Raw genomic sequence first — 16,379 nt, 5'->3', positions numbered from 1 at the left:
TTTGTTACCGTCGTCGTCACCACCACCACCACCTCCTCCTCTTCTTCCTCCTCATTTTTCTTCTTTTCTCATTTTTTGTTCATGATTCAATTTTTGTTTGTGTGCTTGTTTTCAAATTGAGTTCGTGTGTTGCAATCATTAAATAATTTCAGTTCATCTTGGATTTAATTTAAATAAGGTGCACTTGGTCTATGCTTGTTTTGAAATGAGTTTACATTCTGAATTTAATTTTCAGTTCATTCTGAATATAATTTCAGTTCATTTCTGAATATAATTTCGATTTTTTTCTGAGTGAATTATTTTTTTATGATTCTTCTTATTTCACTTTATTGAGAGGAATAAAACCAAGAAAAAGAGAAGAAAAATCAAAAAAAGAAGAAACGAGAAGAAAAAATTTCTTAAAATTTCTCATCATGTTCTTCTTTTCTTTTCTTGTTCATCTAATCAAATAAAGATGAAGAAACACATAATGCTACAAAATCACTTGATGGATTTGGATGTATTTTTGTTCATGAGTCAATTTTGTTTGTGTGTTTATTTTCGAATTAAGTTTGTGTGTCGTAATCATTAAGTAATTTCGGTTCATTCTAGATTTAAATAAGGTGCATTTAGTCCGTGTTTATTTTGAAACAAGTTTACATCCTGAATTTAATTTTTGGTTCATTTTGAATATAATTTCGGTTCATTTTTATTTTGTACAATTTAAAAAATATTTATCCTCACCTTCTACCGCTTCTTCACCAGAAAAAGAATGAGGAAAAAAAATACAGCAGCAACAACAACAAAAGAATGACGATAAGAAAAAACAAAGGAACACAAGAAAGGATCGGAGGAGGAGGAAGGCGAAGAAGAAGGCAAAGAAAACGCTCCATGCGTAAACGAGCGTGAGAAGAAGAAGCGCGTGTAATCACGCTCTTTTAATGAGAGTGATTTTTGTTAGTATTTAGCCTACTTAAATGAATTTGGATAAAAAAATAATTGGATGTATAGCATCCCTAATAATAATAAGTGTTCAGAGCACAAGCAGTGTTTGTCAACTGAAACGTGAAGCATTATCCAAGCAAATAGAGTGAAACCAAAAGGGAAAAAAAAAAAGCAAACCAAGCAAATAGACATAGTCGTGCAAGGATACACTACTGACGCTCATAGTTTAATAGATATTAAATAAATCAATCCCGCTACATAACTAATAAGGATTCTACTAATTTCTGCTAATTTTTGTTTATGATTGTATTTAATAGAAGTATTTTTATAAATGTGTGTAATAGAAAATATCTTTTTTTATGACTGTGTCTAATGGAACTGTTTTTGTGAATGTGTCTCCTTATATATGTCAATACTAATTATAATTAAAATATAATAATAAATTATTGTTGACAATAAATTAACAGATCGTATATTAGTACTCTATACTTTTCATAAATAAAATGTTTGCCAAATCGGAAGTAGCTCAACAGGCAACAATTTTATTTGTAAACTGGAGCTTTGTTATAAAAAGCAGAAAGCTTGAATCAGCACTTTCCTCTGCTAGATTCCATGCTCATCTGTTTAGACATGAAAAATGGGTCAATAACAGAAAGATGAATTCTTGATTTACCAGAAATTTGTATGATCAATTAATATTTCATATAAATATGATAGAAATTAACAAATTATCACTTTTCTCATGATGAATCATAGAAGTAAGAATTGATTTTAGGACCAGCAATTAAACAAATTAAAATTACAAAAATTAGTTTTACTCTTACCTCTCCAAAAATAGATGCTAGGCATCCCCAATAAATTTTCAAAAAAGCATTGCATTCATAATTCCATTAACATTTTGTGCACATCAAAACCACTCATTATTTCCCTCTAACTTAAGTACTTCAATATATATATATAAAGAGGAAGTATAGGGAGCCAATGAAATATCTATATAATGTGTACAATGGGGTTTAGGGATGTTCGATTCAATAGGATATCAGATGTTGATTATGTCTGGTACCTAAATGGTTATTCTGGATAATATGAGTGTATTGTGTTTGAGAAATTAGTAGTATTTTCCTCTGGATGTTTATTTTTTAATTCATATTGGGCTAAATAAATACACATTTTTCAAATACTCCATTGTCTCCCTAGCAGGGATTCATATATAAAAGAAGGGAAGGCAAAATCCTAAGCTTAAGTGGTAGAAATTGGAAATACAAGAAGCAGTACCCCGTTAATATGTTCTACGTAGGAGATAGTGCAGTGCAACAAAAACAAGAGGTAGAAATAAAAGAAATTGCAAAGAAAATGTGGACTAAAACCAGCCAAAATATCATGAACATGTCAAACTTTGAACTCTTCAAAATATTCGGTTGATGTGTGTCCTTTATTAGCTGCTGAGATTGACAACCTTATATTGCGACAACGGTGAAACTGAAATACCAACTGATGATTATTGCATGCTATGCAGAGTTTACAAATTTAATTTAAAATATAATACTCTCTGCATACTTTATCATCGATCATTTTTAAGAATCTGGTAATGTATCCGAAAACATTGAGTACGTGACACTACTATTTTGAGTTATAAATGTACCACATTTCTAAAGTGATAGATACTGTAACACAGATAAGCATTTTGGAATATGAACAACTCTGACAACATTTACCAAAGGACAGTATGGGGTAAGGCTTACCTTCATATGATTCCTTTGAGCTGTGGAAGTTCTTCAATGGAGCAAGAGCTCAGGATCAGTGCCCTGACACTCCTCATATTGATTAAGTATAAAAAAAAAACGAATGTTATGCAATACAAATTTCTCTAAAACTCATAACGATGTTATGTGTATCTTGTTCCTGTCATGTTAATTATGAAATTGTTAGAATTTTTGTTGTTCAAAAAATGAATGTGATGTACAAACCGAAAAAAAACGTGCATAACAAATATAATACTGGTGGAGGATATACAATAACAAAAAGAATGATATATAATATTTGTAGTATGTACATTACTAATGAACTATGTATGTTTTTGTGTGACAAGAACCGCAAACCAGAACTAGAGAGCCTGAAAAGCAGAATGTGGAGATGCTGGTTTGTGGTTTATGGCTCTTGCCCATCCCTCATCCGCACCTCTCTTTCCTCGGAGCCATCATCGCTGTCTGAAGTTTGATTTCCCGACAAGATTTCACTTAGAAAATGATCCGTCATGAGAAGACTAACATGAGTAAGGAATTCCCCTCCACTTGGTAGTTGTTGAGCATGTGAACCGGAGATCAAGATATTTAACCAGAAACCATGTAGCTCATCCAAGTCTGCAAAACTTGGCTTATCTTCATTGGAAAATGCATATAACAGTGACTTGCGATTTTTCAGTCCATCATGTTTCGTATTCACATATTGCATTAGAATTTGAGCAGCTTGAGCAGGAGACTTTGCATGATGACATAACTCTTGGGCATGATTGATGGTGTCTTGGATATATTCAATACCACCAATCCATGGAGGCAACATGGAAGGGTGTTGAAGCAATATATAGAATAGATAATCAGATATCTTCTTGCATGTTTCACGTTTGCGTTTGCCTTCCTCACCAGGACTAGGACTAGTGGAGTGGTACACAATCTCTGTTATAACATGACCTGTAAGCACAGTTTCTGCTAAACTATTCCTTTCATCTTGATTCTTACCATATTGAATAGCTTCTATTAGTTCTTTAAATATAACTTCTTTCATATCGGTATCCACCTCTTCCACTCGCTCATTACGGAGCAGATTAAATTCCAAGGGTAAGATTTTGCTGAACAAGTAGTCTTCAATGCAAGATCTGGTTGTCTCTTTTGAGCAAAGATCCATCAGGCTGAGTTGACTCATGTATAACTTGTCTTTACTGCCTGATAAAATTGATCGAAAGCGAGAAATGGAAGAGTACATTAAGTTTAGCAAACAACTCCTCCTCTCTCTTTTGGTTAGCCAACACATTGTCCAATCAGACAAAGTAATGGCAAAAAATGCATAAAGCTCAAGAAAGATTGCCCCAATAAACAAAACATATGTTATATCAACATCAACCCTTGAGTAGGCATTATCACCATGAATCACAAGAATGAATGCAACCACTGCACATGTTATGGATAAAGCACTCACCAATCTTAGAAAGAGACCTTTTTTGGTATAAATTATAGAGGCCTTTGTGTAGAGCACATCAAATAAAAACCCAAGTTGCACTTGCACCACTTTAAAGGCATGGGCTGCTGGTTTCATCTCAAGCACACATTCTTTTACCAAATTAAAGCTTTTAGGTAAATCTAGAGGGTCTGTGCCTAGATTTGCATAAAGACGTTTGACTAGAGGAAACAAAGAATATCCTTTGTGAATACATTCCAATTCAGGGTCCCTACGGATGTGATCTGAATTTGGGATTTGTAGCGTGACATTTGAAGGCAAAGACTTCCTAAATTGGTCGGTGGTAGCAGGCCTTAGAACCCAATTTCTCTCAGAGTACTTAATGATTCCGAAGACAAACACCGGAATGGCCACAAATGTTAGTGCATTGTTGCCCCATGACCTTAGAAAGATGTAGAATGCAATACTAACTTGGACAATTAGACCAAACAAGTGCCTTAACCATAAGGTGTTGTCTTCCAAGGCATAAGCAGTGATTGTGTCAGGGCCACCAAGATGCAATAACAGAAAAGGTGCCCATAATGCTTGAAGAAATTGGTCTTTGCTCTCTCTTTTAGAATTGGACTTGTCAACCTCTATTTGGTTCGTGGCAAGGATCCCCAATGCTACAGTTGCTAACTAATCTGTGGTCAAATATGTCACCCAAACAACAAAGTTTAGGATCACACCTTTGATACCACCTCTTTTGTGTTTTCTCATTGGACCACATATGATCAGGATAACTTGCCATAACAGGCTTAGTAAAACCAAAACACGTATCTCACATTTGTTCCATACTAATAGTACGGACGCCGGAAAGATCTCCATCACTCTGCTGTATGCATCAGTACGGACGTAATTGAAGAGGAAAACTTTTAGCGGGAAAAAAAAAGTTGAATAATATTGCAAATACAGTTTAAAATTGTTCTTTATTTAACATTTTTTATACTTTTTCGTTTGTATGATATAATAAAAACAATCCCACTATGTTACCAACCATATTTCTGTCAACTCTTATTTATAACTGTATTTAATAGAAGTGTCTTTGTGGATGTGTCTAATAAAAATATTTTTATAGATATATTTTTTGGATGTGTCTTTTTATACATGTATTTAAAATATAATAATTAATTATTATTGACAATAAGTTAGCAGATAATATATTAGTATCCTATACTTCTCCTAATAAAAAATATTTGAGAACCAAAATAAATTAGTCAAAATTAATTAAAATTTATTTTATTTAATATTTATTTTTTTATTTTTCTAACATTACCGTAATATAATTTTGTGTGCTCGGTTTAATAAGTTAAGCATCTTTCGTTTCTTAAAATTAAATATTCTTTCATAAATCATAATGTCAAATGCTAATGTATTCTAAATATCGGACGTACGTTCTTTAAAAAATGTCATCCTACTAGAGGTAATAAATAAAGTAACAAGTTATGAATTTTGAATTTTTTTTATTTTTTTATTAATATATAATCTATTTGAAAATTCTAAAACAAATATAGTTAACCTTATTAATAGGTTATCCTTTTAAATCTCAATTATTTTTATATAAAACATAATAAAGTTAAAAATTAAAATTTGTCTACCTAATAAAGTGTATAGTGCTCTTTATTTACACTTAGTTTGATAAAAGATTTTAAAGAGGTCCTCGTGTTTTTGAAAAGTATAAATTTTTCATTTTGTATTTGATAAATAAAAAAAGTTATTTGTTTGTGTTTGTAATTTTAAAAAATTAAAAAAAAATTAAAATACTTAAAATGTAATTTTTCAAAGTTAGATTGGGTTTATCAAAATTAAAAAGTATAATATAATTTTATATATTAATTAATTTCTAAATTTAGGTATTATATTTGTGTCTATTATAGTATTTTTAAATTTTAAAAATTATTTTATTAAATATAATTATTGTTTGAATTTATTAAAAGTTATTTTTTTTAATTTAGTTTACTAAATATAGATACTATAATAATTTTTTAAAAATAAAAATTTTACTAAATCAAACCTAAAAAATATTTAAAGATGAGTCCGTTAATAATGTTAGTAATGGCTATTAAGAGTTTAATTTTGAAAAGCAAGTGTCTTGATTTAAAGTTATGACAAAGTAACTTTTATATATTAATTAAAAATTAAAATTAATTAAAGCTTGTGTAGAGAAAAAGTTATAGTAAAGTTGATTGGGTTTTTATTAATAAGTTTGAAGAATGCCAATATTTTCACCTTGAGATCAAGGGGAAAAAAAAGAGTAGTATTTCAACCATTCAATTGTTTAAAAGAAAAGAATAATAACTTTTAAAAAAAATAAAAAGAAAATATTAATCTGTAAGTATTGTTTGGATTTGTGGTACAATATAGAAGAGAAAGTTTAGAGGACCAGTATTTTTATTAAAATTTGGTTAATATTTAATTAGTAAAAAAAGTGAGTAATCTTACACCATTAAATATAATCTCATACTATTAAAAATACTAATAATAACTAATTAATAGTTACAAATTGTAAAATCTGCTGACCCCTGGCAGCTCTCGTAGAAGTAATTTACTAATAATTCCAAATGTTTTCATTTTATGTCAAGTGTCAACAAATCATATTCCAATAATAGATAATTACCCTGGGTTATGAAATGTTGGATGTTAACATAATTCTTAAAATTATAACGAAAGTAACATACTAAACATAATTGAGATTTGAAAATTTAATCAATACTAACACTTTTATCATAGAATATTTAAGAGATGAAAATGCTAGAAAATTAAATATGAAAATTTAGAATATGTAAGAGATATAAATTGGCAATGCTAGTTAGTAACAGTAATTAAGTAATAGAATGGCATACCTTACAATGCAAATTAATCTACACACAAGTTTTTGCTTTTCGAATTTCTTCTGATTTATAAGCTGACAATGGAAAGAGGAAATGAAAAGACATTAAAGACAATAATTAAAAGTTAGAATAAGAATTAAATTGAGAGGGAAGGAGGGATGATGGTCACACACTTACACTATATGATAAATAATTTAATTTTTGTTGTAACAGTAATGTGCAATCATCATGCTATATATAGGGATAATATATAGAGACTATAGTAACAATGAAGTATTACAAAGGCATCTTTAAGGATGTTTGTACAGTAAGACCATGTCATACGCAAGCAACATGTTTGTAAGTATGAAGAGATAATTTAATGTCAAGTTACGATAATTTTGGAATAATTCTAAAATCACGCACACATTCTATTATTAATTTTAAGAGTAATATATTAATGGTCAACACCTTATTCTCTTTCCTATCAAAAAGATAATTATGAAGAAATATAATCTAGCTTGATCACATCAATCTTTAATGTTAGTTTAGAAAATTAAAAGATGTCACATTTAAATGCATATATTCTGGGTTTTAATTTTAGAATATAATATTATCAAAGGATTATTATTAAGAGAAAGTCTAGAGACTAATATTTTTATTAAAATTTGGTCAGTAATTAATTAATAAAAATAAATAAATATTCTTATATCATTAAATATAATTTTATACTATTAAAAATATTATTATTGACTAATTGATAACTATAAATTATAAAATCTGTTAATTCTTTAATACTCTTCTGTTATTAATATACTCTCTTCAATAATTCCCAATCAAAAGAAAAAGAAATTTTTATAGCCTTGTAATATTATTTTGGATAATGATTATACCTTGCGTAATAGCCAGCTAGAATGCATTGCATTAAAGTATGACACACATAGTCAAGCAACAAATTTTATTTTATTCTTTCTTCCCAACATAAAAGGTAAAAGAATAAAAGTTACACAAAAATTAGCAAGTATTTTTAGATGGGACGTTTTAATAAAGACGTCTAAAATATTTTTTTTTTTAAATATTTTTTAATAATTAAAATTTAACACATATAATCGATTAAATCGTATTATTTTTTGTCAAAATTAGGCAGATAAATTAATTTGACCAAAAAATAGTTAATCAAATTTTGAATCGGTCTAAATTAATATTATTTTTTATAAAAAATGATTACAATACCCCTATTATAGAAAATGATTAAAATACTCTTATTATATATATATTAATTTTAAAAATTCTAAATTCTATCCCTTTTTTTTTCTTCCGTCGTCATAGGATTAGGATTTAGAGTTTTTAATATATATATATATATATATATATATATATATATATATATAGGGATATTTTAATTAGGGATATTATAGTCATTTTTTATAAAAAAAATATTAATTTAGACTGATTTAAAATTTAATTTATTAATTTTTTGACTAAATTAATTTGTCTAGTCTAATTTTAATAAAAATAACACAGTTTAATTAATTATATATATTAAATTTTAATTTTTTAAAAAATATCTTTAAAAAAAAGACATTTTTAACATCTTTATCTAAGTGTCCCCCTTCTTAGTTACGTGTGAATAGACCCTTGCATGCATATGTACGTATAACGGAAATTGTTACACACGTTAATGAAATTTAATTTTACTTTAATAATAATTTTAAAAATAATATATATAAATGTGTAACTAGATCGCATTGTCTTGCAAATTCACAAGACATAAATTACTTATAAAGATTAAAGACTAATTTGCCGCGGTACTGAGCTTTATTTAAAAATTTGTTATTGGTCAATGGGTTGCTGTATGTATAAGACAGAATTTGAATTTGACACTTACTTAAGCAAACTAATGAATTAACCATTAGACCAACCCAACTTAGTTTCTCCAATCATAATTTTATTAGATGAGTTTCCAGTTTCAATTTTAAGGGCCCATCTTATTTGTATTATTATTAATTGGCTGGTTAATATTCTGATAATTTAAGAAAAACATATTCGTCTCGTGTAAAGTTGTAATCTAATCTTTTATTGCTAATAATGATAATTCAAATATTCAACTTAATTTTATTCTATACCTTGCCTAACAGTTAGCATTTTTTATTCCATGAAATAGACACCATACTTTTTTTATTCTTTTCCTCTTGTTTTAGAAGTAAACAAAAACAAAAGATATACACAGAATATATAAAAACATTTTTTCTCTTCATGGAAGCAAGTAACATTAGATTTGGAGTAAATTTGAATTCACATGGTATATATCTTTAACTTTTAGAGTGAATAAAGTATTAAATGGTCAATATCATAATCTCTTGCTTGTCAAAAATAAAAGAAAAATCATATCATTTTCATAATATTTATATTTAGAGTTCTTAAAGTTAACATTACACATATATAATAGAAAAATTTTTACTTACTCTAAATTCTATTAGTACATGCATCATAATAATTTTTCCTCTCTCCCACATATAAAGTAAAATAAATTATATACTGAAAGTAGCATGTCTCAGTTTTGTATTCGTCATGAAATAATTTTTTTTTTAATTTAAACTGACAGAATGAGATAGTATGAACGGTTATATTTATTTTTGTATAGATTTTTTTATTTATCTTATACTATTTTTGTTTTCACTTTTAAAATTCACTAATGATCCAACTCTAGATTTTTTGAATATAACTATCTATGTTACCTTTTTTTATAGTTTAAACTTTTAAAAGAAGTGGTATAATGACAAAGATAATAATAACTTTGCTATGAATTTAAATTCCTATTATTATTATTATTATTATTATTATTATTATTATTATTATTATTATTATTATTATTATTATTATTATTAGGTTTAATTACTCTGTTAGTCCTTATAGTTTTGCAAAATTTTCAATTAGATCCCTATACTTTTTTTTCTTTTTAATTGGGTCTTTGCACTAATTTTTTTTTTCAATTAGGTCCATCTTAACAGTAATTGGTTTAATTATATACGGACTCAATCAAGAAAAAAAATTGGTACAAGGACCCAAATAAAAGGAAAAAAAAGTATAAGGACCTAATTAAAAATAAAACTTAGTGCAAGGACTCAATTAAAAAGAAAAAAAGTATAGGAATCTAATTAAAAATTTCGCAAAATTATAGGGACCAACAGCATAATTAAACCTTATTATTATTAGAGACGTTAAGATCTGTAATTACAATTAGGGGTGTTCAAATCTAAACTAATCCAAATTAAACCGTTCATCCAATTCGATTCAAACCGAAAACCGATTCAAACCGCACTAATTCGGATTTGATTGGATTCTATTTTTTGCAAACCACTGGATTGGATCGGATTTCAGATCTACTTTTCAAGAATGGAAAACAAGTGCATTCAAAAACTTTCGTTAAGTGATAATCTAGAATTTTACCATACAAAGCCTCAAAAGGGCTTTTATTTTGTAGAATTTTTGTTGGAAGCCTATTAATGATGAACACAGCAGTGGAGATAGCATCTTCCCTAAATGACATTGGTAGTGATGCAGTAGATAAAAGGGACAAATCAACTTCTGTTATGTGCCTATATCTCCTCTCCACACTCCCTTGTTGTTGGTGAGTGTATGCACAGGATTTTCTGTGTTGAATTCCTTAACCAGTAAGAAAGTCAGTAATTTTTTTTGATAAAAATTCTATGCCTCAATCTGTTTATAAAGCCTTTAAGACACAACCAGTTTATTTCTCCATGTACAGCTTATACTCTTTGAATGCTGTAATAGCTTGAGATTTATTACCTAACAAGTATAAGCAATTGAATTTAGTACAAGCATCCTTAAATAGAGATCTTTGTACATCCTTAGAAAACATCAGCATATAACTTAGAGAATTATCCTTCAATTTATTAAATATACGTGGTTTAATTCTCAAAGAAAATTATTGTAGTTTAAATGTTCTCCTTTTGTCAAAAGAGAGTGTTATTGTAGTCTCCTTGTGAAAGAGAGAAGTTATAATTCTCAAAGAAAGTTATTCAATTGTTTTCATATTTTATACAAATATCTAATTTTTTATCTCTATATTTTGCTGCGTCATTTATCTGGTACCTAACAGTGGTATGTGGTATCAGAGTCAAAGGTTGCTGATTAATATTTTTTTTTCCGCTGCGAGTTACCGTCTAAAAAAAATTGGCAGCAAAGTATGAAATTTCAAAATTTAGTGGGAGTAATTTTTTCGTATGAAAATTGAAGATAAAAGTCATTATGAGAAAAGACAATTACGTGACAGCAATTGAAAGTAGACCCACGGGAATTACAGATGAAAAATGGAAGGAGATGAACAACAATGTTGTTGCAAACTTACACTTGGCACTAGCTAACTCAGTTTTATCAAGTGTGGCAGAGAAAAAGATAGCAAAGAAAATTTGGGATGCTCTCACCAAATTATATGAGGTCAAGTCACTTCACAACAAGATATTCTTGAAGAGAAGACTTTATACTCTTCGAATGAGTGAGTCCACATCGGCAACAAATTGTAACACCCTAACTTTTAGCACGTCATGATCGTACCAAAAGTAAGGCGTTACGGACCTAATTTCCTTTATTATAAATTTACTATTGAGCCTTTAGGTCGATATCGCGTTTCAGTTTATAAGAAAACACCAGAAAATTTTTTGTAGTAATTAAAATCACACAATTATTAATAATAATAAATGCTATACAAATGTATTTAATATAAAACTCAAATACAATACCTATCCCTCTGGATAAAATAAAACTTAAAGCAACAAGGGCGAGGGAACTCTATAAAAATAACAGGAATCACAAGTAAAACTACTAGTCGTCTGCATCTTCTAACTGAATCTTCGAACCTGTGTCACTGAAAGGGTGGAAGATTTGGGGTGAGAACAAACCACACGTTCTCAGCAGGGAATGGGAATGCCGTAAAAATAATGAATTTAATGCAAATAATTAACTTACTTAGTAAAACTATTTTGTTAAACCTTTGGAAATACTTTTATTTCTACTTTAGATAAATAATTACTTTCCTTTAAATTTCTAAACTCAAAACAAATTTTAAATATAAAACTAGTCACATTTTCTGTCTTTCAGCCACATAGTTAATCCTCAGTTAAATGTCAACTCGTAATCACTTTAATACACTCACAAACAAATAATGCAAGCAAGAAATTCAATTCAATGTACAAGCAAGTCACAATAAGACAAACAATACAATCACAAAATAATAAAACAAGCAAGCAAAATCAAATGCAAATGTGCAAACAATATGATGCATGTCTATCCCTAACGCAGGCCATGAGCTCATGTGTCGGTTGCCTACCCGCTCCCGACATTACCCAGGCACAAGTCCCAGGTATGGCTTTCCAGATGCATACAGTGTGCTTATAAGTCGTACGGTCAGGCCGCATACAGTGTGACTTTAAGTTGTACGGCCAGGCCGCATACAGTGTGACTTTCCAAATCAATAAGCGTACATCTGGAAAACAGTTCTCAGTGTGTGGGCGTCCCCACTTTACATTTGGCACTAAGGCCCAAACAATGTCACATTTGCTCTCCTGTGGCAGACACTCCATTAATTAATATATTCTTTAAATCCTTGTTCTCTGCTCTCCTGTAGCAGAGATTCCTTTTCTTAATAAACCGAGCTCAAATCTTTACTTAAAACAAAATCTCTCCTTAAAAGATTGGGTTTAAAACATTATATTTTTCTTAATAAGTCAAACTTTAAAATAGAATAAACCTTTTCTTAACTAAATATATTTTAAATAATTTAATTTTCCAAAACCAAATCTTTTAAAATAACTTTTCAAATAAAACCTCAGATTTCATAAAATTTCGGTGGCATTTTCTCTAAAATTCGGTCTAAACCACCCTTACGGGTTCCCTATTCCTCAACAATTCACCAGCCTTTTTCTCAACAATTCTCAAATCAGCAAAATTCTTAATAATCAGAAAACAGTCACATTCACAGCAATAATCCATACTCAATAACATTACTATTGTTAATATATATATATATATATATATATAGATATATTTGCAATTATTCAATTAATTTTGTAGGCATTCTAAATTAAAAACGTTTATCTTTAAAAATAAATCCCCTACCTTCGTACGTAATCGAAATACTCGAAATTTCGGAAAAACTTTCTGATCGAGCTGCTGAAAGGAAAAAGGTCCGGAATCATCCGTGCCTCGTAGAACTCCAGTTGGCCAAGCTCAAGGGGTAGGAGAGTTACGTCACTATAGACTTCTACCGGACAAAAATAACGCCAACACGTAAAGGAGGAAGATACGAACACTTTTACCGGATTAGATTTTTTATTAGAGTTACAGATCTCAAGAAATCGAAGCCGAAAGATTAAAGGGAGTCATGGTTTCTCCAGAAAAAAGTAACTAACAATAATAATAATAATAATAATAATAATAATAATAATAATAATAATAATAATAACTATAAAAGATTAACTTAATTTTTGTCTATCAAAATAGTTTTTAATAAATAGTTCAAACTAATAAAATAAGTTATAATTAAATTAAACTTCGATAATCATAAAATTTTATTTAATTATCTTTGTTAAAAAAATAGATTTCTTAAAAATAAAATCTCAATATAATATGATAACTCATAAATAACTAATTACTTAATTTTCAAAAACAAAAAAAACCGAGATGTTATATCCTACCCACCTTACAAAAATTTTCGTCCTCGAAAATTGCTATAAACGAAAATTTTTTATCTTAAAAGAAAATTTTGCTCTCAACATTTCCTTTACCTGTAAGCAGGTGCGGGTAAACGGTTCTTATCTTATTTTCTAGTCCTCAGGTATGTTGTGTGTCCTCATCTCGTCTCAACTTACGTATAGCAGTTAAAGAAATACAAGAATGTGACGCACCAGAAACATAAAGTGCAGTTAAGGAGCGAGTCTTAACACAAAACTGACCTTGGGTCAAGGAGTCCGAGTACGAGCATCTTCAGTCATCATTGTAAATACTCTTCCTGGCTGCTGAGATTTAGCTGAATCTTGAGCAATCTTCTTCTCACAATTCCTCGCCATGTGTCCAGGCATACCACAAAAATAACAAACGCTCGAACCCAATCGACATGGATTCCTACCATGGTTCTTCCCACACTGATTACAAACAAGGTTTGTTAGTGCTGGCTGTGGTTGCTTTCCAGTATCTCGTCCTTGCCTATCGATATTGTCACGAGCAGGAAGATTACTAACTTGCTGGTTCCCATAAGAAAGTGTCCTATTCATTTTAAAGTTCCTTCCCTGAGGGGCTAAATACCGATTAAAGGAATATATTAATTAATGAAGTGTCTGCCACAGGAGAGCAGATGTGACATTGTTTGGGCCTTAGTGCCAAATGTAAAGTGGGGACGCCCACACACTGAGAACTATTTTCCAGATGTACGCTTATTGATTTGGAAAGTCACATTGTATGCGGCCTAGCCGTACGACTTATAAGCACACTGTATGCATCTGGAAAGCCATATCTGGGACTTGTACCCGGGTTTTGCACATTTGTATTTGATTGCGCTTGCTTGTCTTATTACTTTGTGATTGTATTGTTTGTCTTGTTGTGACTTGCTTGTACTTTGAATTGAATCTCTTGCTTGCACTACTTGTTTGTGAGTGTATTTAAGTGATTACGAGTTGACATTTGACTGAGAATTAATATGTGGCTGAGAGACAGAAAGTGTGACTAATTTTATGTTTAAGTTTTGTTTTGAGTTAAGAGATTTTAAAAGGAAGTAATTAATTATCTAAAGTAGAACCAAGAGTATTTTAAAAGGGTTTGATAAAAATATATTTTTATTGAGTAAAGTTAATTATTTGCATTTTATTCCATTACTTTTACGGCATTCCCATTCCCTACTGAGAATGTGTGGTTTGTTCTCACCCCAAATCTTCCACCCTTTCAGAGACTCGGGTTTGGAGATTCAGTAAGAAGCTGCAGACGATTAGTAGATTTACTTGTGGCTCCTGTTGTTTTTATAGAGTTCACTCGTTCTTGTTGCTTTAGCTTTTATTTTATCCAAAGGGATAGGTATTGTATTTGAGTTTTACATTGAATCTAATTGTATAGCATCTATTATTATTAATAATTATGTGATTATTATTATTTGAAGATCTTTTGTTATGTGAAGTTAATTACTAAAATCTTTTTTCTAATTTTTTCTTAAAAACTGAAACACGATATCGACGTAAAGGCTCAATAGTAAATTTATAATAAAGGAAATCAGGTCCGTAACGCCTTACTTTTGGTACGATCATGACGTGCTAAAAGTTAGGGTGTTACACAAATCACATCAACAATCTAAATACGCTATTTTTCCAACTCTCATCATTGGAATATACCATAGCTGAAAACAAACGTGCAGAGCTCTTACTTCAAAGTCTACCAGATTCATATGATCAACTTATCATTAACTTAACTAATAAGATTTTGACTGATATCTTTTGATGACATGGCTGCTGCGGTTCTTGAAGAAGAATCTAGGCGCAAAAATAAGGAAGATAGATTAGAGAACTCAAAACAAGCAGAAGCTTTGTTGATGACAAGAGGGAGATCAATGGAGCGTGGTTCCAATGGGAGTCAAAGTAGACCAAAGTCACAAAGTAATAAGCAGGTCAAATGCTACAATTGTGGAAAGAGAGGGCACTTCAAGAAAGATTATTGGAATAAGAAGAGTATAGAGAAGGTTCCAGAAGGATCAAGTTCTCAAGGATGTGTTGCGAGTACCTCTGATGATGGAGAAATCCTATATGCCAAAGCAACAATTGGTTCTAAAGACAGCAAACATCTCACTGATGTTTGGATTGTTGATTCAGGAGCAACATGGCACATGACTCCTCATAGTGAATGGTTTTGTACATATGAACCTGTCTTGGAAGGATCGGTGTTTATGGGAAACGATCATGCCTTAGAAATTGTTGGAATGGGTACTGTCAAAATAAAACTGTTTGATGGCTCTATTCGTTCACTTCAAGGGGTAAGACACATGAAAGGCTTGAAGAAGAATTTGTTGTCGATTGGGCAATTGGATGAACTTGGTTGTAAGACCCATATTGAAGGTGGGATCTTAAAAGTTGTTAAAGGATCTCTTTTGGTAATAAAAGCATAAAAGATTGCAACAAATCTATACATATTTGTGGGAGATACTTTACGAGAGGTAGAGGCATCAGTTTCTTCATCAAGCCAAGAAGAAATGACGATGATATGGCATTGCAAACTGGGACACATGTCAAAACGAGGCTTGAAGATTCTTGTGGAACGTAATCTCATTCCCGGGCTCAAATCGGTAAACTTACCATTTTGTAAGCACTGCGTTACAAGCAAACAACATAGATTGACGTTTGGTAGATCAACTGCTAAGAGTAAGCACATATTGGAGTT

General features: G+C 30.1%; 1 protein-coding gene across 2 annotated transcripts; it reads right to left on the bottom strand.

Moving 5' to 3' along the window:
- Positions 1-2,930: 2,930 nt before the first annotated feature.
- On the bottom strand, positions 2,931-7,173 carry LOC110269305 (uncharacterized). 2 transcript variants are annotated; one of them, XM_088505397.1, is made up of 3 exons: positions 7,143-7,173; positions 6,978-7,039; positions 2,931-4,966 (listed from the first exon to the last, which is right to left on the bottom strand). In XM_088505397.1, the coding sequence occupies exon 3, from the start codon at positions 4,231-4,233 to the stop codon at positions 3,073-3,075; it is 1,161 nt and encodes a 386-aa protein (XP_088361523.1). In that variant the 5' UTR covers positions 4,234-4,966; positions 6,978-7,039; positions 7,143-7,173; the 3' UTR covers positions 2,931-3,072. The 2 variants fall into 2 exon arrangements, with proteins under 2 accessions (XP_088361523.1, XP_088361524.1); XM_088505398.1 differs by having other exon boundaries at positions 2,931-4,778.
- Between the last annotated feature and the right edge of the window lie 9,206 nt (positions 7,174-16,379).

This window comes from Arachis ipaensis, chromosome B2 (genome assembly GCF_059453495.1).
Source record: "Arachis ipaensis isolate K30076 ecotype BB chromosome B2, ASM5945349v1, whole genome shotgun sequence".
In the NCBI taxonomy this organism is placed as follows: Eukaryota; Viridiplantae; Streptophyta; class Magnoliopsida; order Fabales; family Fabaceae; genus Arachis; species Arachis ipaensis.
Note: the sequence above shows the minus strand (reverse complement) of the source record. Positions and strands in the feature narration are given on the sequence as shown.

What these genes read in the sequence shown, in the direction of transcription:
- LOC110269305 (XM_088505397.1), bottom strand. Translation starts at nt 4,233, where the DNA reads ATGAAACCAGCAGCCCATGCCTTTAAAGTGGTGCAAGTGCAACTTGGG.